This window comes from Leptinotarsa decemlineata, unplaced genomic scaffold (assembly GCF_025532065.1).
Source record: "Leptinotarsa decemlineata unplaced genomic scaffold, Ldec_3_MD MMD2_tig00004307_RagTag_RagTag, whole genome shotgun sequence".
Classification (NCBI taxonomy): domain Eukaryota; kingdom Metazoa; phylum Arthropoda; class Insecta; order Coleoptera; family Chrysomelidae; genus Leptinotarsa; species Leptinotarsa decemlineata.
The window spans coordinates 8,201,150-8,227,613 of record NW_027412606.1 but is presented as its reverse complement, the minus strand read 5'-3'; the positions used below and the strand labels follow the sequence as shown (position 1 = coordinate 8,227,613).

General features: G+C 32.4%; 1 protein-coding gene across 1 annotated transcript in view; it reads right to left on the bottom strand.

Annotated features, from left to right (window-relative positions):
- Positions 1-3,329: 3,329 nt before the first annotated feature.
- Positions 3,330-26,464, bottom strand: part of roq (RING finger and CCCH-type zinc finger domain-containing protein roquin) — a 31,064-nt gene continuing 7,929 nt past the window's right edge. Inside the window, exons 4-10 of the mRNA XM_023160380.2 lie at positions 23,756-24,089; positions 23,013-23,257; positions 22,515-22,910; positions 19,645-20,055; positions 12,279-12,477; positions 10,198-10,421; positions 3,330-5,458 (exon numbers count right to left, since the gene is read on the bottom strand). Of these exons, the coding sequence (XP_023016148.1) occupies positions 5,288-5,458; positions 10,198-10,421; positions 12,279-12,477; positions 19,645-20,055; positions 22,515-22,910; positions 23,013-23,257; positions 23,756-24,089 (1,980 nt within the window). The 3' untranslated portion in view covers positions 3,330-5,287. The remainder of the gene's footprint in view (positions 5,459-10,197; positions 10,422-12,278; positions 12,478-19,644; positions 20,056-22,514; positions 22,911-23,012; positions 23,258-23,755; positions 24,090-26,464) is intronic.

Here is a 26,464-nt window from a genome sequence, read left to right as displayed (position 1 = left end):
TGTTAAAGTACTGAAAAATACTTTGTAATGCTATTTTCACATAAGTGTTGCTTGAAACAATAGCACACGGTTCATAATATATTAGGAAAGACTATTGAGTATGAAAAAATACATTAAAAATAGCTAATGTAAAAAAAATATCACGAGAAAGTGTCTCACTGTATGTATTGAACCACTTAGAGGGAAAAGGCATGGATGCTTATAAAGGGGCTTGAATTTTGAAACATCTCTGCCTTGAAAAAAAGTGAAAATTTCTTTCAAATACCATGTAGCTTTGATTTTGATAATTAAGAAAACAAGTTGATCAGAAAATGTTTCAACTAGTATTTAGTGATGAATTGGTACATTTATTTTTACATAAGAGTTTTTTTACTGATTTCATTGTGTACATTTTGTATCTCATATCAGGGCGGATACTTGATTTTTCTAATGTAGTCAATAGACATACACAAATACAATTTTTATAATGCACCTCCGGATTCTTGCCTTTTGGCAAATAAAGGTTATATTTTTGAAATATATTTACCTCATTAGTAAGCTGTTAATAAATTACATTTGCACATATTGACTAAAAATTATTATATAATTGTCTGTATTTGTTGTTTTTATATCTCAATAAGTAGGCAAGTAGTGTTTCTTCAACACTTTTGAGTACAACCAATAATAATTTGGAAGATAATAAAGGTACTCATACCATTTCCTAATGAAAAATTATTTTTTTTCATAAGTTTCATAATGAATATCCCTATTTTTATCAATTTCAAACAATATTTGAAATAATTAGAATATTTATTTTGAAAGTATGTTTCAGACATTTTCATTTCAAACCTTCCAAAGGTTATAATGAAAAAAATAGCTTTCAGTTTGTTTTTCAAAAAAAATGTAAACAATAGTCTAACTGCTCACCAAGAACAATTTGAGTTTTTGTTCACAGTATTTCAGAAAATACATATTTCATAATTTTGAGATGTTTAAAATATTTTAAATATCTATAAAAAATTCAAATATTTATGTGATATAAGATAAACAAGTGAGTTTATAACAAAAAAAGTGTATATGATTCATAAACTACGTTTTACAATTATTCTAAAATATACAGGGTTATTAAGAAAAAGGAAGCAAATAACAATTTTTTTTAATATACTCTGTATATTATGTTGCCCCAAAAACAGATAACTCGCCTATACCATATAAAAGAGATGTTTCCGGAGATATTTTCATTTCACCCAGAGAAATTCATGATTTGATTCATTGCGTAAACAAAGAGTTTAAAAAGTTATGTATATTTTGATAGCATACGTTTTTAGCGGATAGCTTAAAATGGGTGGTGAAACTACGTGTAAAACGGTTGGACCGACTCTCTCATGCAAAGCCATATTCAGCCGCTTCAATAGTAAATATAAGATAGTTGAATGAAAAATAATTAGCGGACAAAAATTTTTTATCAAAATTTTCCTCCCAATTATGGATATAGAAATTAATTATTTTCCAAGTTGCAGGTTTACATAAATTTTAAAATTGAAGCCTAGATATTTTTTTATTAATTTTGGAGCTATTTTTTTTAAGGTTTGAGTAAATATCCTCGCTGAAAAAAATCTTCAATTTTTTTACGGACAATGAAAGATGTTGATTAAAAACTCAAGTTGGACTTGAAAGCTGGTAGTCCTGTGTTCAATCGCGGACTCAAGACAATTTTCAATATTTTTTTTCGCTTAATTTTCACACCATTTGAAATTGAGGAGGAAATATTTTTGAATGCTTTTTTTGCTTCTTATTATAAAATTCTCATTCGAGATATCCTTCACAAATGAGTCTTATTTAAAAATATCTCTGTTACAAGTCATAGAAAAAGTATAGTATTCTACTCGCGAGAAATGGCCATTACGTGTTCTGATGATTTAAGATGCTCGCGTCGACAAACTTCACTCTCATATTGGTACAATTTCTCTACTCAAGGATTTTCGAAAAAGTGAATCAGAATTGATATTTTGATTCTCATCTACTTTGAAATCAACAACTTGGAATTATAAAGGATATTGCAGATTGAAAAAGACTCACTTGAATTTCTGATTTGAAAATATTGAAAGAAGTATAACAAGTTCAACTCATGAAAAAACAGACATCAAAGTAAATGTACCTTTTGAAATACAGACTACACAATGAGAAAATCTCGAATTGAGAGAATAGAAAAAGATAGCAACAAATATGCCTCATGGTTTTCTGGATCACCTTGAATAGACTGAAATATATTTAAAAAGTAGTGTTTTGAATCATATATCGCTTCTATTTGTAATTTTTCTCCCCCTTTCTTCATACGAGATTAAAATTGCAATGATTTTCTGTAAAGGAGTTGACCGAGAAATTAACGAAAAAACATTTGCAATTTTTTATATATTCAAATGCACCTCAAATAGATAATAATCAAAAGTAATGTTTTATTCAGGTTTGCATTTTGAGAAAAAGGTAAACTTGACTGCTTTTTAAATTTTATCTGTATTTCAAAAACTAATCAATTCAATTAGAAAAATGTGGAGAATATTTTTTATTTTTTGAATTTTGATCTATATTTTCTCTTTTGGAAAATACTCAGGTATACATAACTGTCCTAATTCATTTCAATACAAAGGACAACATTATTTTTTCAGTCGACTCAGTGATAATAATAAACATACCCGAAAATATGTTAGTAATATATCTATCACTTATTTATCTAACACACAGAAACTTCAAATGTCGTTGAAAATATTTTTGAATCGAACATCAATGTTTTCCGTTGCACAGTCATGAATATCTTTCATTCCCACTTTCTCTTTTACAATTTCAGAATATTTACTCCTAAGTACTCTTGTTGACTTATTGTTATCTTGAATGATGTTTACGAATGAAAAAGTTATATTGAAATGATAGAAATATATTTAAAAATATATTTTTCAATCAGAAATACGAAGACTATTTATATATGTGGCAATCAGAATTTTAGAAAAATATTCACATAACTTCAGAACAAACAAATATATTATTATTACTAATTGCGTAATACATTTTTTTCCAGCCAATTTTCATCGAAAATACTTTTTTACCGTTCATCATTTTGATGTGAATTATGTCATCTTTTCTATTTGCATCTGATTCTACCCAGAAAAATGTTGCACAAGGTTTTTTTCAATTGTTTTTAAAGATAACTTTTTGAAAAAATTAGTTTCAAACTCAAAAGGTGTAAGGTTTTTTTTTCATTGAAATTGCCTAGTTTCTGAGGTATAGTTGAGAAAATTAGAAAGTTAATAAAACAATTGAACCAAAAAAGGCTACAAAAATAATAATTGAAGAAATGAATGTTTACCATAAAGTACATATTTCAATTTGTATATAACAACAACGTGTATAGAACATTTTAAAAGGGATACTTTGAAGACTTTCTGAATATCATATAATCAATGATGCGCTCTCCAGCAATAAGGGATATATCATTTATATTCCTGTCTTTCAAAAAGAAAATTTCTAGGATCTACGAAAAAGTTAGGTTCTCAAAATAAAATTGATTGATAATAATAAAATAAAAATTTCAACTGCCACATTCATGAAACAAAAGTCTATACGAATATAACGAAATACCCAATCATATTTTTTTATAATACTCATATTTCTATTTCGAATTGTTAACAAGAAGAAGAACTTGTACTTCTAACAATTATTTGTGTCGGCAAAATGTTGAGAATTCTACTCAAAACGAATGAGGTCCACACTTTCAAGGGACGACAGTTTTAAAAATAAAAAAATATAAAGAAACCTAACCATGAAAGCCTTACACAATTTATTTCAAATTTTTTTCATTAGATTTTGTACAGACTGACAATTGTTCCCTAATTAAAGGAAGAGGAAGCACCATCGATTCACATGTGAACTTTAACCATGTTTGTAAATGTAATTACATACTTGTATGTATATTCAAAAAACTTCATGAAGTACGGTAAATTGTTAATATTACATGAGTACTACACCAATAGGAGCAAGTAATATCTTTGTAACATTAATAAATACCACAAAATTACATAAATATGATATACTTATAAAAGGTATGAAACGATACTTATTTGAAGAAATAATTGTTCATTTCTTGAAGAAACCTGATCTCTACAAAATAAGCTCAAATAAATAAATGACCGAGACTTTTTTCATTTTAAAAGTATATCTTCTCCATTCAGTTTTGTTGCATTTTCAAACAAATGCACATTTATAAATAAAATATATTATTCATATCAACTCATAACATTGATATACCAACCACACACAGTATGATTAAAATAGATGACATTTCACAAACCGTTTCACAAATTGCTGAAAAGGTTTTGAGGAATAGATAAAATTCTTCACTAAACAAAATTATCAAGTGCAGTGTACATAATCGTAATTACCACTGACAAATTGAAAACTGATATATTCATTACTGATGAGAGAATATATCCTCAAGACCTCCCGCACCCAGTTTTCCACTAAAACTGGAATAACTAGCCGTCAAATTCATTAAAAATTGAAATGCATCATTAAGTTCGTGTTAAATGTGAATAATGACGTCCAAAGAACATTTAGTAATACTTTTTGAATCATTTTTGAAATGACAAGTTTAACTTTTACAACTCTTTCATTTTCATGACCAAAGTATCAACTTTATTGCACATTGGAGAATGACGCACTTTATGCAATTCTCTAACTTCAGAAATAACACTACACCCATTTTATGTGTGTTTTACATTCGACTTCTGTGCTAGAGAAATATATTTGCGAACCAGAATTATTCGTTTAGAATATTATAACTGTGAGTCATTAAAGCTCATATATATTTACAAAAAAAAGTTTAAAACAAAAATTTCTGAAAAATATCACGATATCTGAAAATCAATAGATTTACATTTGCAATGACAAAATAATTATTTGTATTAAGAGGTACGATATACCACTTCATATGTATATAACACACATAAATAATAGGAATAACAAAACAAGTAAAAAGAATTTCAGCGTAAATCAAAAAGTAGGTATAGCAGAGAAACCGTTTCAAGAAAATGTTTCCCAATGGGAATACTTCGACAAACCACTAAATAAAAATAAATAATTCAATTAATTTTGGGATTCCAGGAGAACAACAAAAAAATGTAAAAGGGGTTATTTCTAGTTCCCAATTCACACAATACCTACTTATTGAGCTACACCTTTATGTGATGAATACACAATTCAAAATCAAATCGGATTAGACATCATAAAAAGGAAAAAACCCATTGGGTTCAGCTATTTACTTGGGCGAATCTTCACCACTCCACTCTTCCAATTCTTCTTGTAGTCTCAACTCAAGTTTTCTCATGTCGTTGGCTATATCAGCTTCATACATTGCATCTTCTGACGTCACAGATGGGTTACCATTATTGTAATTTCCCATCGCTTTCAGTGAATGAACAATCTTGTTCTGTAGGGAGGAAAATGCAAATTTTATTAGCTTTGAACAAAGAAACAACTTGTACTAGATGTTGTGTTTGATGGTTTGAAATGTATTGGAAAGGTCATTAGGCTCGAAAAGTGAGTGCCCCATGATTTGAATGATCAACAGAAATTGTCACGTTTTGAGGTCTGTTCTTCTTTGCTTTTGCGCAACCAAACCGATCATTTTTTGATTGGATCATCACGTGTGATGAAAAGTGGATCCTGAATGACAACAGGAGACGTTCAAGACAGTGCTTGGGCACCAATGAGTCACCCAAACACTTCCCAAAGGCGAAAGCCCACTAAAAAAATACCATGGTTACTGTATGGTGGTCAGCGACTGGAGAGATTCACTATTTTCAAAAACTACACCTCACGATTTGATCCCCACAAACTTTATTTGAAAAATATATCACAACATGTTTCGCTAACACAGTAGCTTTTTCAAGTGATTTATACTTCAAGTTATTCTTACATTAATATTTTACTACAGGTAACCATAATTGAGACTACCTCCAAAAAATTACCAAAACCTCTACCTAAGGCACCTGTTCAATTATGATAACCTGAAGCATATTACCTCACATCTACATCAATAATAATTCTTTCTGGGTTTTTAAGAAAACAAATTCAATAATGGTGATCTATTCAAATCCAGTTGGTCATTCATTAGAATGTGTGATATTGATGACTTATTTATTTTGTGGAAATTCATCTTCAATTAAATGATATAGATATAGAAATAAAATACTTTGTCTAAATGTTCTGAAACTGTTGAAGGAGTCAAAGAAATTGCCAACGAAAAAAAAATATAAGAAAAAAAGGGACCATTTTGGACACCATTTTGAGCATTTGGAGACGAATTTCTGAAACTTAAGCTAATTGTGAGGAAAATTAATGGGCCGAATGAAATTCAGCTCTTTGAATAATGAGGTTATTGAGCCCATCACTTGTTTCTGAAATCTCGGAAAATATTCCTATCGTCAACCAGAGCAATTATGAAAACATCTTAGTACCTTAAACAAGTCAAGAATTGACTAAATGCGAGTCATGAGTGAAAAAAAAATACAAAGTAAATCAAACCATTTATTGGTGGCCTTGAGATAAGAGGGCATGAAAGCTGCTTGAATACTGAATGATTATCAAATCCCTGGAAAGAAGGAACTATTACTCATTATCACTCGAAAACGGCAAACAGCCACTTGTCCATTACAAGCCTCCCAGGATATTGATACATTTTTTAAATAATCAGTGCTAACAACGAGCACCCTGGAAACTGATATAATGTCATTTCTAGAAATCAATCCTGAGAACATGTTAGAAAGGCATATATAAGTTTTAATGAAGAGGTTAAGTGAAGTTGTCTTCACTTGTGGAGTTTGTAAATGAAGAAGGATCTGCAAAGTAACATCACATCATTTGAATAACTTTTTTCGAGATCATTGCCCTAACACCAAACTGATATTTTTGCACTCACCGCGCGTTTCGCCAACAAAGCATCCTCAGGAGAAGAAAATTGATACCTAGTCTAGTCTGATTAGTCCTTATATACTAAAATTTGTTACCTAAGGTTGTATACCTGAAGTCCAATATGGAATTTCTCGGTAATTAACTACCTGCAAGTAATTATTCTCTTCCTAACAGAAGATTAAAAAGCGGGCTAAACGGGATGGGTCCCTTATCGCCATTCATGCTGTTTTTACATTTTGCTATTTCTAGACTCTCACATGCATCGAGTAGCCTGATGTCATACACATGCTTAATCAGTTTCAGATTGTTTTCACCAATTCTGTGGTCCTTGTCTAGAGCATGTTGGGCGACACTGGATTTTTCTATCCTTCCGTATTTCATGTGTGTACAATGCTCCTTGAAGAGGGTTTTAATCGCTCGTTGGCTCTGCCCGACGTGTTTGCTGTTGCAATCTTGAAAACTGATTTCGTAAATCCCCGACCTTTCTGTGTTTTCTAGTCTATCTTTTGGATTACCAAGAAGCTGTTGCAATTATGAGAAGTTTTATATGCAACTTTCATATTTACTTTATCGAATATCTGTTGAAGCCCTCTCTTGTATTGGGGTTCATATGAGATTACTATAAACTTGTTATTACTCTCCTCTTTTTGAAACGTTGAAGATTTACGAAGTGCTTCCCTAAACTTGCATTTTCTAATTATCTTGTCAACTATATCTGGGTTAAAACCGTTTGCTTCAGCTACATACCGAATCACTCTCTTTTCGTAGCCAATACTCTACTACAACAGCAATTATCTCCTTCTATGAGAAAGTATTAATAGCTACTGAGAAGGGTGAAAATCCAACAGGAATATTTTGTGATTTGAGTCGAGCTTTTGATTATGTTCAACACGAAACTCTGCTTGATAAGTTATATAAATTTGGTATAAGAGGTAAAATTCATGACTGGTTTAGCTCGTATCTGAAAGGACGGAAACAAATTGTAAAAATCTCTCATTGTGGAAAAACATCTCGGTCATCTCCTCAAAGAAATGACATTGGGGTAGCTCAAGGCTCCATTCTGGGGCGAATACTATTCGTCTTATATGTTAATGAGCTACCTCTGATCTTAACTGATGCATTCACTACATTGTATGCAGATGACTCAACGCTACTTTTCACAGGAGAAAACTCTGAAATTCTGAAAACAAAAATTAACACCACAATGCTCAACTTTTCAGTCTGGTCTTCTAATATGTCTCTTCTTTTTAATACAAACAAAACAAATTGTGTAACTTTTCATACTCATCAAAACAAAAACGTACCGCCATTAAATATCAACATTAATAACACGTTCATTTATAGTACTGAAAGTGTTAAATTTCTTGGAATTTTTTTGGACGAAGACTCATCATTGCGAACTCACTGTCTTCAGCTTTCTAAGACACTGAACTCAAAATGTTACCAAATCAGAAATCTTAGATATACATTGAACTTGAATCATCTCCGTTCATTCTATTTTGCAGAAGTTCAATCAAGAATAAACTATGGTATTGCAGTCTGGGGTGGATCAGTATATGCACAAAATGTTTTTCTGGCTCAAAAGCGCATTGTAAGATGTATTGCTAGAGTCTCATTTAACCATAGTTGTCGTGACCTTTTCAAAAACATGAGGATTTTAACAGTTAGTGGTATTTTCATTTTAGAACTTTTGAAGAATATACACAAAGCTCGTGACGACCATATGCGTGTAGATGAACTACACAATTATGATACTAGACAGAAAGGCAAATATTGCGTTCCCTTCAGACGCTTGAATATTAGCTTAAATTTACCTACTGTACTTGGCTTAACACTCCCTTGTTATGCATGTACATAATTTATTTTATTTTATCATTTTACTCACTGTACTTTGTTGTATGTCTATATGTTTTTTGACTTGTCCTATAGCTGTATTTGCTCGAATGGATAAATAAAGAATTGAATTGAATTGTCTTACTTATCTTTCTTTAAAGAAAAAGTTATTTACCTGTGTACCAGAAATTGCAGTGCCGCCATTTTTTGTTGTGGACAATGATTCGAGTCATTGGGAACTTCAGGTATAAAACCTCAGGTAACAAATTTTAGTATATGAGGACTAACCAGACTAGACTAGGTATTAATTTTCTTCTCCTGAGGATGCTAACTTTGTTGGCGAAACGCGCGTCAAGTGCAAAAATATCAGTTTGGTGTTAGGGCAATTGATCTCAAAAAAAGTTATTCAACTTTCTCATCGTTAATCACATCATTTCATGAAGGTAAATGATTTAATAGTCTAACTTCAAATATAATGCCAATATGAGCAGAAAGTAATATTTTGCACTATAATCATTCGGGGACAAATGTTGCCTAAAGAAGTGGTTTGGAAGTTTGACCTATGAAAGCAAAAAACTCTAAGAATCAGAGCAACAGTGAATCTGAGAAAAAAAATCATATGGCAAAAGCAATAATTTGACAGAGCAGGTCGGTGAAATGTTACTTCAAAAGAGAGCCAAGTGTAACAAAGCTTTTATTGAATGCATACAGCTAAAGAGAAGTGTCACAATAACCGTGAAGTTCACAAAAAATTAATTTTTCAAGAATTATATAACTACGAACTAGTAATGAAGAAGGATTTGTTAATTCTGTCGTGGAACAATTCTAGAGATTTAATTGAATTATCTGAAGGAAAATTGTTATTGTTTCAACTATGGATCCGAAGGTCTCGGATCGGTGCTTAACAAAAAATTGTGGTTGAGGTAAAAAATCTCAAAGGATTGAAAATCTGTGCCAATTATAATAAAACTATTTATTTTGTATGGGTAGAGAACAATCTCAGAATTTTCAAAGCAGCCTAATCAAATGAAAGGGTTAATTGGCAAAAATCCTCAGACAAATTATCTAGTATAGATCAGTGAATATCAGCATCTGTGAGCCTTTCTGAAAATTGAAATCAACTGTTTTTGTAGTTCCACATCCTTCTTCAAACATGGAACTATTGCTGGATTGTACTCAGTACAGTGGTACACTAATTTAATGTTTAGTATTGAATGAAAACAAAAATCTGTTGGTCCTTTTTTTGCACCCATAAAAGACAAAAAAATCCTCAGTCGCACAAAATAGACATAAATAATTGAATTTCTTCATTTGGAACCCTAAATTAATCCAAAATATTGACCTTTCCTAAGTTTGGAATCCAGTTTATTACTTTATAATATTTGTTTTTACACATGTCAAACTCTAACAGAAATGACTTACCAAACATGCCTCTTTCTGCTTTTCCTGAATACCCTGTTCAATCAACTGAAGTTCTTGTGTGAGCCTCTCACTGTCGCTCAGGTTCGTTACACCCTGAGTCGCTATTTTCAAGTCATTCAACTGTTTTTCTAGATTGCGAAGTTGTATTTTGACTCTGTGTGACTCTGCTATTAGTTCTTTAGATGGATCTTGCAGTCTTGGATGATGGATCAAAAGTTGGGATCCTGAAAAGCAGATTTTACTAAGATTATTGTGAACAAATATATTTATTGGCTGAAGACATCACGATTCTTTATGTAAGAAGATGAATAATTGTTTCTGAAAGTGATGAAGACTGTTTAGGATTCAATGAAGTATTTAGTTTAACCTAGACGAAAATCTAGTTACACTAATGTATAACAATTTTGATGAATACTTTCACCTGAAGAAAGTAAGAAAAAATGGTAAAGTCTCATAAGTACACATATTCGACTGAAATTATAAAGGCGTACACAATGAAAAATCACATGAAAAATACAAAATAAAACGAACTCAAAAAAACAAAGCTTCAATAAATATTTTGAGCCTGAGAAATCTGTTAATATCATCAGCAGATGGCTTCATTGATTTGAATGTGTGATAATAACTATCAAGCCCTTCTTCGCATAGGAAGAGTTTGTACATAAGGTTATTTTTACAACGCCTACGAAGATATCTGTAATATTTGATGATACTGAAAAACTTTTCCAACAAAGACAAAATATTCATTTTCAGCTGATTTCTGAGAAAATATTATTTGAGTAACTATTGTTGAGCATACATAATTATTTGATTACATGAATGAAAATCATCTGCTGTTACTAAATACAATAGTTATTCTTTAAAAAATAAATACAATAGTTTGTGAAACAATAAAACCTATACATGATGAAGCTTATTTTTCATTGATGTACCCCAGAAGATTGCATTTAAATGAATTCAGTGTTGCACTCTCCTTGATATGAATGTCTAGATTATTATATTGAATCAATCCTTTGTGAAATAAAGAATTCATGTTTTTTTTTTGTAATTGATAATGGATTCCAGTTCAGTACAACTAACACTGTATCAATGGGAGTGGACTTGTTGCATTTGAGAATGATTGGCATTGCTCTATTCTGCAATTTTTGTTATACTGTTAAAATTCAGTAAAGACAGTAAATTTGGACAATATTCGAAGTGAGGCTAGAGAATGTGTAATCTATAATTGTCTTTGAATCACCCAGTATTCTTGTAGATTCTGTCCATTAGTATTTCTTCATTACAGTTTCATTTTTTCCGGCTTGTCATCTAAAAATAGTGAAAAAAAACCTGGGAAGTTGATATTGTTATATTCAGTTAGCAATAGAGATCCGTATAAAATTTTTTTTTGTCCAATTTCACAAATCAGATTTCACATATGTCTAAGAAATTTGAGATAAAATGTCAATAGTAGTCTGTCGAGGAACTTTATTTTCAATCAAATCAAAATATGCTTTATTACCCAAGATCTGAACATCTTATTGGCAAAGTCTAGTAAAGTGAACCGTGTATATGGGACATTAAATTAACAAATGTATATGGACAAAAAGTACATGAATATTGAGTAAATGTAAAGATATAATGCTACGTAATGAACGTTGATAGCCATTTCGTGTTGATTTCAATAACGTATTTACACAAAGCTACATGCCAATTACTTGATTGAGCTTTGGTAGAATTCATCCACCTTATAATAGGGCCTACCAACAAGGAATTCTTTTACTTTCTTTCTGAATTTATTTTCATTATATATTCGCCTTAAATTAATGGAAAGGTAATTAAATAACTTCTTGCTATTGAAAATAATAGAATTTTGTGTAAGGGCTAGAGTAGATGTTGGAAGAGAAATGAAGTAAGACTGACGTGTACTATTAGTTTCATCTCCTCAATCGTCGCAAAACGCAGACCTTTCACGAAACAGTCCCATTCCAAACAGCTCTTTTATAAATCACCCATCTTAAAAGTAGGGGGAACTTTTCCGAAAAATTTCCCACTGAACTGTATATTAAGGAAATAATTACGTAAGATTGAAAAAGACATACCATATAAATCCCTGACATTGTTGTGTCCTTGGCTTAATGCTTGACAATAAATGTTATTATTATTGTATTGTACATATCCCTCAGTACCAGGAGGACCAACAAGAGCATGCCCAGCAGGTATTGGTGCCTGGTGGAAATGACTATTGTTGTTGTAATAATAAGATGCCACTGGACTATCAGATGATACAGGCCTCCTTACCTAAAAAAAAAATGTAAATAAAATAAAAACAAATCGTTCGTTTATTATCCTCCATTAAAGTTAATGACCTCTTGTCAAGTGGATTTATTTATTTCTCAGACAAACTACTTAAGAAGCGAAAATTCATCAAGTTCTTAACACGTTTGCTGCGGACAGCGTCAAAAGACGTCCGCAGCTTCCATGGTGGAAAGCGAACAGCATCTTTCGACGTCCACAAAAGTCTGGCGTATAGTGCTTTAGTATATTATCAGTCTCTGCGCGAGAACATCCGCTGTTCTCAGCCTTTTGTAAACTTATCGAATTAGTTAAATATTGGTACCGTTCAATCAAACAATCACAGTCAATCAATCAATTTATTCACCGTAGGAAATATACAAATGTTGTCAATTAACATTTTCAAGAGCTGTGTGGTATATCCATGAGATCAAAAATATTAATCTAACGTTGACTAACAGCGTTCGGGATTTGGGAGTGTTGTTTGATAGCAAAGTAACTCAAATTATTGGGATTTGTTCAACGATCCACAGATAAATTTTCTATAAATACCTTTAAAATATTGTACTGTTCTTTGGTACGCTTGGTCTTGGAAAATAATTGCGTGATATGGAGTCCTCTATATCAGACAGATATATCTATGATCAAGAAAGTACAAAACAAATTTCTGAGATCATGTGCATTTAAGCTCGGATATCTGAGGTCCGACTATGAGTACTCAGACATTCTACTTCTTCTGAATTTATCTACTTTGGAGCACCGCCGAGCTGAAATTGATCTAAGACTTCTTAATAAAGTTATAAATGGTGATATGAACTGTCCATTTGTGACACAAATAATTAACTGCAATGTAAATTCAAGAAGAACCAGAGTGTCGGAGTTGTTTAAAGTTCCTTACCATTCTACTAGCTATGGCTTAAATGAAACCATCACTATAATGCTTAGGTTAGCAAATAAGAATAGCAGCTATATTGATTTGTTTGACTCGTCCTTATACTCTTTTAAAAATCAAGTTAAATGTATTGACCTACTATGAGGAAACTGCTGATTATTATTATTAATTAATTGATATTTGTTTTTTTTCTTTTTTGGGAAAAAACTCTAGTGATATTCATTGTGGTTATTGAGTTGATATGAAGTTCGGATCTGCTGTCAAGGTTTTATTACAAATAATGTGCTCGATGGGGAGTTTGTTGCCGAATTTGTTATTGGTTTTATTATGTTAAATCTTTTCTGTCAATGAATTGATGAATCATTTTCCTAGAAGAGTTAAGCAACCATTTCTTAAATGGTTTCTTATTTTTGAATAGGCTAATAGATTGAATGGTTTTTAAGTCTTCCGGAATATCAGTGTATAGGACTGGACAAAGGTTGATAAATGGACTCTTGTTTTTTTGCATATTGATTTTCTGGATAACAGTTGTTTTGGTTTTAGAGCGGGTATTGTATATATGTTGTATTGGCTGAAGTTTGTCGAAGGTCTACAGTTTTGGAATCAGAGAATTGTGATTCTGTGGGATATGTTAAATCTTTTCGACATTCAATTTTCAAATTCCATTTTAAATCTATATTGGCTATTCCACCCCATACTTCTATCCCGTGAGACAAATGTGGTTGTACCAGTGAACTAGCGAAAGATGATAATTTTAAACAATTACCATTTACAATGCAGAGGGAACGTTAACCTTACAGAAATTTTAATTTTGTTTACTTTTGATTTTTTATTGTTTCAGGGAATGAATCAAAGGATTATTTTAATTTAATCTTTGATGCCGATTTCCTAGAAATGATAGTTCATAAAACTGGAAACTATACTGAAACCATTTTTCTTTCAGAAAGAAAAATAAGTCAGAATAACACAGTGAACAGAATTGATAAGAGAGAAATCGAAAATATTTTTGGGTTTTATATATTGTATGGGCACTATTAGGTTGAATAGAATACAGGGTTATTGGAAAAAAACATCGGCTTTTCAACATTTCTGCATTTTCCAATTTTATGAATAGAGTCTGCTTCATGACAATTTCAAGATGTTTACATTTTTACAGAAATCCGCAACCAAGAATGAATATTGACTTCATATTCTTTAGTATCTACTTCCCGAAATAAATCGTCAGGAGAGAAAAAAAACAGACCCATTGAAAGTACACTAATTGTTACAAAAAAAGGTTTGCAAAGAAACAGTTTACAATTGTCATCCTGTCTTGCCAAGCCAGCCTTGTGTTTTGAGGTTTATTTCTTCAAATTCCATAAAAATATGAAGTACAGGGAATGTCTTCCGCCTTTAGGAACATTTTTTTGGCACAAAGCTGACGACGTCTCAAGACGTCGGCCTAATTGTAAAACCATGTAACTCCACGAAAATCAATTTCGAGTTTATTATACCAAATTATTGTAGAAAATGCTCTACACCAATGATATAAACCTCGTACCTCCAAAAAATTCGTTGAATTTAATAAAAAGGAATTTCCAAACCACGTATCTTTTGTTAGGGTTTTTTGTTATTTCCAACCCACTAACTCCTAGTTGTCCATGTGTTAGTAATAATCATGTCAACAGTGCTCTACCAAGTCTTTTTTTTATTACATATTCAGTTTTTTAACAATCGTGGTTGAATACACTGACGAAATAATTACTGTTTTTTTATATTTTTCAAATAGAAAAGTGATTTTCATATTGTGAATAGTTGAATAATATGAATTAATATGAAATGGAGTTATGCGGTTTGACAAAAACAGGTTAGAAAACTCCGTATTGGAGTAACGTGTTTTCATATAAGCCTCTTTTCATTTCAACTATCGCAGTCATTTCACGTTTAATCGCCGATAATAATTAATGAAAATCTCAAATAATCATTATGTAATAGAAATTATATCTTTTATCAATCATAATCCGAAGATCCCATATAAATAGAGAGTTATGTGGCTTGCAAATAGGTGATGCAGGCTGATGGATCTCTTGTAGAGATATCTAACGCAGTGACTAGTACTGATACTACCACTGATATTGCTACAGATTCACTTCCACCTTTGTATGATAGTATGATTCCAAGTGAAGGAATATCAGATAGTAATGTAGTTCCTAATGTAATTGAGGAAACAAATGTTGGGGTTATAGAAGAGAACACGTCAATTATTGACAGCACTGTTTCACGACAAGTTTCTAATGTAATCGGGGAAACCATAAATGGGATTATAGAAGAAAACACGTCAATAATCATCGACAGCACCGTTTCACTTCGAGTTCCTAATGTAATCGAGGAAACAAATAATGGGTTCATAGAAGAGATGAATTGATTGAAAAAAATATTTCTATGAAAGAGTTTTTCTCGACACTCCCAAAAGTTGAGAGCCATTATTGTAGATCATCATCAAATAAACTGTATTTTGAACCATGTTGGTCATCAAAGGCAAAATTGTATGAATTTTACTGCAATGAGATTGGTGTGGGCAGAGAAACATGAATCCATTATCCAGTTGTACGTAACATAAAATGTTTGAGGACCTGAACCTTAGTTTCTACAGACCAAAAATGATCAGTGTGACAGGTGCATTTCATTCAAACATAATCACATTGATAAAAGCAGCTATGACGATCATATGAAAAAAAAAGAAGAAGCAAGAAAAGCAAAAGAATTTGACAAAGCTAATGAATAACATGTCTACACAGTCGATTTACAGTCAATACTTTCAAGCCCAAAATCCAATGTATCAGCATTATACTATCGAAGCAAATTATCTGTAGGTACATAATATGACCTTCTTTGACTTGAGATTTAAGGATGGCTATTGCTACTTATGGAATGAGAGTGAAGGTGAACTCACTGGAAATGAGTTTGCAAGCATTTTGACACACTTCATTGTTTCCCAACTACTTCTAAGAAACAATAGTAATAAAGTGATAATTTTCAGCGATGGTTGCAATTATCAAAATCGTGCTATACTGGCAAATGCACTAATGCATTTAGCAAAACAGTATAATATTGTCATAGAACAAAAATATTTAGAAAAGCGGCACACCGAAATGGAATGTGACTCAATTCATTCAACAATTGATAGATATCTGAAAAATAGAGATATACATGTTCCAGCTGATTACGCAAAAGTATGTTCCAAGGCCAGAAAGAACCCCAGGCCTTATAAAGTTCAATACTTAGACTACACTTCTTTCAAAGATTATACTAAAGCTATGCCATATAAATCAATCAGACCTGGAGTAGGTGTAGATCAACCAAAAGTAACAGATATTCGCTGTCTTTTGTACACAGAAGATGCGAACTCAAACAATCAAAAAACACACGATCTAGAAGGAAAGAAACAACTGCCACGGCGTATAACGATTCACATTTAATTGGTCAATTTGATTTTCCTCAACTGTACACATCCAAACGAAAGATTCCTCGATCAAAATATAATCATCTACAAGAGCTAAAACAAACAATGCCTTCCGACTACCATTCATTTTACGATGTTTTGCAAACTGATTAATAAAGAAAAATTTAACGATTTTCCAACTTTGGTTGGTTTGTCTCTGAATTTTTGTGTAATAAACTAATCCAATTAAAATCTGTTTGATTATTGGGACCTTTGAACCATGTAAAATTGGAGAATCGAACACCCCTTTTCATTCATTGTTACTTCATGGGATTAAATATGAACTCTTGTACTATTACGATTTTAACGTAACTCCTAGTTTTGAGATGTAAGCGGATATTTAAGCTCTATCCAAAACCTTCAACTCCGCATTCCATAACACCTAACTCCAGAAATCAGTATTTACAGAACATGTAACTCACTGAGAAACGATAAAAAAAATAATAATCCACAAAACCTGGTGTGTGACAGATTATTTTCATATTTCCATACAACAGTGTTTGATTTCGTAAGAAACCATAGAGGAAGTGTCAAATGAGAAAGTTTTATTGCTCTCCTGTAAAATAGGCAAAATGGCAGTTACGTGGTTTTACAATTAGGCCGACGATATGTTTTTTACTTTTCTGGTGTTCCAACTGTTGATTATTTCCTAAAAACTATTTCAGCCCCTGGGGGTGAGCCAGCCTCAGTTGTCACCAGTGAAAGTGTTAAATAATAAATATTGATTTGCTTATTTGAATTCAAAAAATGTCTCAATCTTAGAGCAATGAATTCTTCAAGATCATTTGATGACCTTTCAAAGAACTTCATTCGTCTTTGGTAAGTTTTAGTTTTCACTTCTCATAAGCAGTTCGAGGTTCAAGTGCTTGCCAATGCAATTGTTTGAATTTTGTGCCCATTGCATATGCAACAGCCAAATAGTGACATTGCTTACCATCTTCTTTAGAACGATAATTAACAGAGTTAGCTGGTTATGATAAATAACCAGTTACAATAAGCAGTTACAATACACGGTTAAGCAATTTTATAGAACAAAATAATCTTATTCTAAATTGTCAGCATGGCTTCAGGCATAAAAAATCTACAGAAACTGCTATAAAAGAATTATGTAACCATATTTATTACTGCTTGAATGAAAAACAAAATCCAATAGCCGTTTATTATGACCTTAGTAGGGCTTTTGATACTATAGATCACAGATTATTAATAGAGAAACTTTATAGGATAGGTATTCGAGGAGTGGCCAACACTTGGATAGAATCCTATTTAAAGGATAGGTCACAGATAGTGGTTGTAGACAAAGTGAAATCTAACCGATTAAAAGTAACAACTGGTGTACCTCAAGGCTCTATCTTAGGTCCTTCACTATTTATTGCTTTCATTAATGATATTATATATTCATGTACATCTCATAACAAAATGATTATCTATGCAGATGATACAAACCAGCTGGTGGCTGAAAAATCTCTAGCAGGCACTGTTACAACTAGCAATACATGTGCGCGCGAATTCCAACAATGGTGCGAGAATAATGGATTATCAGACAACATCAATAAAACTTGTTTTATGGTATTTCAACAACAAAATATCAGTCTTGACCATAGTCCATTAATAAGAATGGATCATAGGTCCATAGAGCAAGTAAAATATTGTAAATTCCTTGGAGTATACATAGATCAGAAGCTCACATGGAATGTTCATACAGATCATATTGTATCCAAACTAAGCAGTGTTTGCTTTGTTATTCGACAACTACAAGGAACAGTATCTCTGGAAACTCTTAAGCTAGCTTATTATGGTCTTGTTCAGTCCACACTGAGTTATGGTCTTATTGTTTGGGGCAATTCTGCTCATATTCAAAAGGTGTTTATAATACAGAAAAGAATTTTAAGATGTATGGTGAGAGCCAACCCTCGAGAGAGCTGTAGAGAAATCTTTGTTCATTTGAGAATTCTAACTCTTTCATGCTTATATATATATTTAATAACTCTTGAGGTAAAAAAACGGCACTTCAGCCATGAGAGGGGTTTTATGATCCACAATTATAGTACACGCAACGCTAATTGTATACGTTTGCCATTCTCTCGCTTATCACTGGGACAGAATTCATATATGTATCAGGGAATTATTTGCTATAATCACACAGTCACACTAATGGGTGAAATTGAGAGCTTTAAATTATTTAAATCAAAATTGTTTGATCTTTTATGTTCAAATGCCTTCTATTCAATGGACGAGTTCTTAGCATTTTGTTCATAGTATATATAAATTGGTATAGGGTAGCTTATGCTTTTATTTTTATACTAATTGTATTTGTTTTATGTCTGACTAGTCCGATAAGTTTTAGGGAGGCAAGTTTATATGCTGTATCTTGTAAAACTTCAGTGATGAATAAACATATCTATCTATCTAACTTGTTTATCATCTTGGTCAAAAGTAAGGGCTTTTTCTTTTTGTGGACGTTGTCTCTCAAACTTATGGACTTGTTTCAGTCACACTATGATTTTTTATGAACTCGGAATGTGTTTTGTGGGTAACATTAATGGGTGTTATTATAATACTCAGTTAAAATTCATATCAGAACTGAAATGAGTTTATGGTTGGACGACCCCAATGGAAAATTTAAGATGACTGTGTGAAATTCAGTTAATTACGTATGATTACAGAAGATTATCAAATTCTGCATCTAGACCAGAATGGATCCTTAATACCACAAGAAAGCAAATGACTACTTCAATTTTCAAAAAAGTTGGAAAGGATGGAAATATATCCACGAATATAATGAAGCTAACAAACTTACCAATGATGGAGGAGTATCTCGGAATGCAGCAGACACAGACTGACTGATCCCATTATCTTTCTGCATTCTCGAGATTGGTCCATATTTGCTTATTGAAGATGTTTCATAAGGTACATAATCATCATCGGCGGCCAATATAGAGTCTGATCTCACGAAAGTTGGTCCCGTAATTATCTGCCCTGTCCAGAAATTGTAAGGTGAAGTTGGGCTATCCAAATCATGTTGGGACTCTTGTCGAGCTAGAGTGCTGGCTGTGTTAGATATTTCTGTAGCAGCATTTTTCCCAACTACTTTTTCCAATTGGGATATAACTTCTTGTTTCCTTTGGTGCAGCTCTGCCAGACTTTTTGTAGAGGTACGATTAGATTTCTGTTGTGGTGAGTAGTTCTGATTTTTTGCTATTTGAGATATCTAGAAAAAAAATCAACATTACTGGAGATCTCTCATGAAACCTTGGAGATTGAAATATATTGTATATATCTATCTGTATTATGAATAGAACCATAGTATAATATTTTGCATTTGAACATGTTCAGCATCCTATCATGGTCATTTTGGAAACACCTCCGCAGAAGTAGATTGTATGTTGAAAAGATGAACAAAATAAAAATTTTATGGGAAAGAAAGTTTTTGGCTTTCTACTACTCCATCTGATACAAAAAAAGGGATGAGAGAATCTTTCAGTTTGTATCTGAAAGTTACTTCTTTGCATGATCTACACATTCATGTATAGAGTTTCAAATTGATTACTTCCTTCCTTTCTTTGGAAGATTCTCTCATCCCTTTTTTTGTATCAGATGGAGTAGTAGAAAGCCAAAAACTTTCTTTCCCAAAAAATTAATCACTCCTAAAAATATAACCCCTTCAATTCAAATAAGATTCCTCTTGGCTGGGATTAAATCAAATAGGTGAATGAATGTCATTACGATGTCATCGATGACATAAGCAGATCAAGCTTATTCCGTGACATTCAAAATCGTAATTCATGAATGAAGTGCGTGTATTTTCTATAATGTTATCCAATTTGGTACTGAGGAGCCTTAGGGCAAGTGTCTTAAGGCGAAACATCGGTGTATACCAGTGAGGGTGACAGTGTTCTATGTGAGTACAATTTATTACCATTCATTCAAAGTAGACCTCATGTGAATGATATCTGATTCTTATTCCACAACAAATGTTTGAAATACAAACTGAGTAGAGAAAAATATCTTCTGTATAATTCAGTGTTCATATAGAAGTATTTGTTTCGAAAGAATTATTTTCTTTCGTGTAATTCAATGTTTATATGAAACTAGCTGTTTCAGGAGGACTTTCTTTCAGTTTGTATCTGAAAGTTACTTCTTTGCATGATCTACACATTCATGTATAGAGTTTCAAATTGATTACTTCCTTCCTTTCTTTGGAAGATTCTCTCATCCATTTTTTTATATCAGATGGAGTAGTAGAAAGCCAAAAACTTTTTTTCCCAAAAAATTAATCACTCCTAAAAATATAGCCCCTTCAATTCAATTCTCTCAACTGGATATCCTCATTCCTTGAAGGTAGAAGACAATATGTATCTCTCCAGTGTACGGTCAAAAATGAAATCCAGAGAATAAATTCTGAGCCTTTCAGTGTAGATATGGGAGTACCTCAAGGGTCCATTCTGGACCCAATCCTTTTTATTCTATATGTAAACAATATAGACTCTGTTGTTCCTGAAGTTCATTATACAGCTTATGCCGACGACATTTCTATGATCATCTCGGCATCAGATGATGAAATATTGAAAGACAAATGTGCATCTGCAGTTGAACATATATCAGAATTTTTCAATTATCATGATTTATTTTTTAATTCGGATAAAACAAATATTATTCGTTTTCATAATAGACAAAATAGGATGGAAGACTTCAGTTTCAGTGCTGATAATGTGACATACTCAAAATCGAATAAAAGTGTTAAATTCCTGGGTATTCTTCTTGATGAAAACTTGAACTGGAATGCTCATTGCCAGCATCTAATTTCTAAGCTTAATTCAATGAAATTTTTATTTATGAATCTGCGGACAGTTTTAACTACCACTCAACTAATGAGCATTTATTATGCTCAAGTTGATTCAAGACTGAGGTATGGTGTCTGCTTCTGGGGTGGGTCATCCATGACTCATGACGTATTCATTGCTCAAAAACGCATTATACGGTGTATTGCGAATATCTCAAGGAGAGAATCTTGCAGACAAATTTTCAAAAATTATCACATCATAACACTCACATCTGTTTATATATTTGAAATATGCAGCTACATATTCAAAAACAAAACACATTTCAAAATGAATAAAAATGTTCATCACTATGACACTAGAACAAAAAATAGATTTCATGTGCCATATGCAAGACTAAGACTAACTTCATTTGCACCAGAATACATTGGAATAAAAATATTTCAACAAACTGCCCGATCATTTAAGGGAAGAACATAATTATGTGATGTTTAAGAGAAATTTAAAGAGTTTTCTAATTGAACAATGTTTTTATTCTTTGAATGAATTTTTTAGATTAGATAAGTAGGGTATTATTTTAGTTTTAAGGTGTTGTTTCAACTTGTATTTTTCTTATACTATGTTTTTATCTTTATTTTTATTTCTTTTATTGACTATTCCTATACAATGTATATTGTCTACATGGAAATAAAGTATTATTATTATAAAAAATTTTATATTATCGATAATTTGGCCAAAAAACTGACAGTTTCATAAATAATCTGAATTGATTCAGTTTTATTCAAGTCAACTCAAGTAAACAAATATGATAAAACAAAATGATTGATTTTTCATCAATGGTAGATTGTTACATAAATATATGATAATCTAAAGGATACTTTCGACTCACCATTGCGTCCCAATTGGACCTTTTCATGACATCCACATTCTGAGGAGGCTGCTGGTGATTGACATACTCTCCTTGTTGTGCCTGATAGTAATGTCCTCCGTTGGTTACCATTACATTACTGTGGTTGCTTGGATATATCTCATGAACAGGAAATGTGGCAGCTTGTGGTGGATACACTGGTTGAGGAAATTGTTGAGCAGGGGAATATGTAGGATTGGGATGGTAAGGAACATCATAACCCATTCGTGGTATCTGAACAACCGCAGGTAAAGGAACAGGACTCACAGTCGTTGTGTTTGGTACTGAGTAGTAGTCATCTGAAGAGTTATAGTTCTTTTCGGTAGGAGACTGGTTGTCAATATGATAATCTTTGGTTCTGGGGACAGTTTTTCGACTCTGCAAGTAAATGAGGAATGCTAAATCATTGGAAAACTTGTTCCACATTAGAGAGTTTTCTATAATTTCCTCTCTGTAACAAATACATTATAAATTATGTACCTTAGCTCTGTACTTTTCTAATTCCTCAGGTGAATGCGCAAAAGTACAATTCACGCCTCTCGGACAACTGCCCCTTAAAGTTAAGTCACGACACATGCTTATTTTGTACTTGGCATGCTGTGAATGATTTGTGTCTTGAAGTTTCCGGTTGCCATGCTGGTGAATGAAGTCTACCAAACCTGCTACAACTAATCGAACTGCTTCCAGACATTCAGAACATTCACTCCAAGAAGGAGCAGAAGATTCTGAAAAAAAAAATTATGCTAGGAAAAATTTTATTTCAAGAAAAACCCAGTTATTCTATGACTTCATAGACTTTAGGAGATTCGAGTCACTTGGGCCGCGGCGAAACGTCAGGAAAAAATTTCAACAGATGATGGCCTAAATTGACGAATATTTGTATACTCAATTTATTTATCGTTCTCAAATTTCACAGCAGAAAATAATTTGTTTACTGATTATTGATTATGTGATAATGAAAACAAAAAGTGGTGAATCGTCTTGAATGGGGGATAATCATGACAATTAATACACGAAATTGAGTCAGAATTAAATAATAAACTTTATTAATCTCTGTTACATAAGAAAATGTATAAAAAAGGTTAAGTACGTCATAAAGAAAGCTTCAGGTGATGTATTTCAAATGTAAACCTCCTTTAGTCTACGAGATGCACCGTGCAATTCTATACTTTACACCTAATACAATTTCATTAAAAACCAGTCTAATATATAATTTAACTTACCAGGACTCGGATCAATTCCCGCCAACAACTCCAGATGATTTCTAAGGACAGATAATTTTCCTGGATCTCCTGTTCGCTGTAATGCGATCACCAACTCTTGAACCGACTGTGCAAACGACTGAGGTGTCTGTAGCTTATCAATGATACTCTGCATATGAGACTTATGTGCTGCATCGCCATATAGTAGAGCAGACCACTGATCGGGAGCAATTCTTAGGCCAGCCTCTGTAGCAATCTGAACTATCTGGGCATCATGTTCACGTCGCAATGCATCATATGTGCGAAATTCTTCCTTTAGTTGCATGAGAGAAGAATCACTTTCTCGTTTGGAAACCTGGAATTTCAAATTCATCACTGAAATTTTTTGACAAATATTTTTTGTTCTGTTTTATCACAGGTTTGGAATATATTTTTTATTAAAAAAAAAACTGACATTCGATACAAAACATAATAAATGAACCCCATGGCTTTATATCTGGTAGATCCACCACTACGAATTTATTGCTTTATCAACATTTTCTTTTGAATAACCTAGTGAAAAAACACCAAATTGACTCTATTCATACTGATTTCTCTAAAGCCTTTGACAGGGTAAATCATGATCTTCTCATGGCTAAGCTCCTAGCATTAGGCATCAGTGGTAACATGTCAAAATGGATAAAGAGTTATTTGGATAATAGAATTCAGTATGTCAAATATGCTGGTTCCATATCATTACAAATTCCCGTAACGTCTGGTGTCCCTCAAGGATCGCATATAGGTCCAATACTCTTCATTCTTTTTGTAAACGATGTGTCGGCTGTCACACGCCACAGCTATTATTCAATGTTTGCAGATGATCTCAAACTTTACAGGGTTGTAGATAACTCTTATGATGCAGAACTGTTACAGATAGATTTAAATAACTTATCTCGTTGGTGTGATGAAAACATGCTTCATTTAAATATAAATAAATGTTATCAAATAACATTTTCAAGAGCTGTGAAACCTATTGTATATCCATATAAAATCAAAAACACTAATTTAACGTTGACTAACAGCGTTCGGGACTTGGGAGTGTTGTTTGATAGCAAAGTAACCTTTAAAGGTCATATTGATCACATTACATCTAAATCACTCAAATTATTGGGATTTGTTCAACGATCTACAGATAAATTTTCTATAAATACCTTTAAAATATTGTACTGTTCCTTGGTACGCTGTCTTAGAAAATAATTGTGTGATATAGAGTCCTCTATATCAGACAGATATATCTATGATTGAGAAAGTACAAAACAAATTCCTGAGATCATGTGCATTCAAGCTTGGTTATCTGAGGTCCGACTATGAGTACTCAGATATTCTGCTTCTTTTGAATTTATCTACTTTGGAGCACCGCCGAGCTGAAATTGATCTAAGACTTCTTCATAAAGTTATAAATGGTGATATGAACTGTCCATTTGTAACACAAATGATTAACTTCAATGTAAATTCAAGAAGAACCAGAGTGTCGGAGTTGTTTAAAGTTCCTTACCATTCTACTAGCTATGGCTTAAATGAAACCATCACTAGAATGCTTAGGTTAGCAAATGAGAATAGCAGCTATATTGATTTGTTTGACTCATCCTTGTACTCTTTTAAAAATCAGGTTAAACGTATTGATCTACTGCGAAAAACTGCTGATTATTATTATTAATTAATTGATATTTGTTTTTTTTTTCTTTTTTTGTATTATATATTACTATTCAACTGTTTATTTTTTTAATCACACTTTTTATGTGTTCATTGCATAATGGCAAGTCCGTAAATAAATAAATAAATAAATATATATCTGATTTGATTTATTTAATGTGTCATTAAGCAATTTTCAGCCAATTTTTCTCTACGAATTCAAATGGAACCAAAGAGCTGCCGAAACAGTCCAAATAATGATCCAGGCATTTGGCAATGATAGTATTAATGAACAAATTGTTTGATATTGGTTTGCGAAATTTCGTTACGGATATTTTAGCCACGAAGATGAGCTCAGAAGTGGTCGACCTATAGTAATCCAGGACGAGGATTTAAAGACCCTGGTGAAGACTGACTCATCACAAATGGTGCGTGAGATGGCGGAAGAATCGGGCGTCAGGTCCCATGCGGTTTGTGATGGTTTAAAACTCGAAAAGAGGGTGCTCCACGATTTGAACGATCAACAGAAATTTTAAAGTTTCGAGGTCTGTTCTTTGCTTTTGCGCTACCAAAACGACTATTTTTTGGATCAGACAAAAAAACATGAGCGACAATAAAACATATACCACATATTGCACCCTTAGAATGAAACTGACTCAACTCAAAATTCCTGTAACTCCCGATTTTACCATAAACTGGCCTTAAAAAGCAAACTTTTGTCTTGTCTTGTTTCATATTTATGATTGATTTTTTTGAGTACAGATTTGTTTTTGTAGAAGTATATGATTATTTGATGCATAAACAGCTGTCTGAGGTCGAGTATACCTGTTTCTTGAAATAGTATATTGGAGGAGTAGTTGTATTTTTTGCCATAGATTATTTTCAAAATTCTTTTTAGGAGAACATCCAACTGATACAAATGGGTTTAATAGTCTAGGGCTGGCTACAGAAAATGTTTACTATCGACACATGGCTGATCTCTACTGTAAAATAATCCTTTTGTGTAGCCAAGCTCAAATCCCTGCTTTGGGCAATCCCGTTGCCCAAAGCAGAGACGAC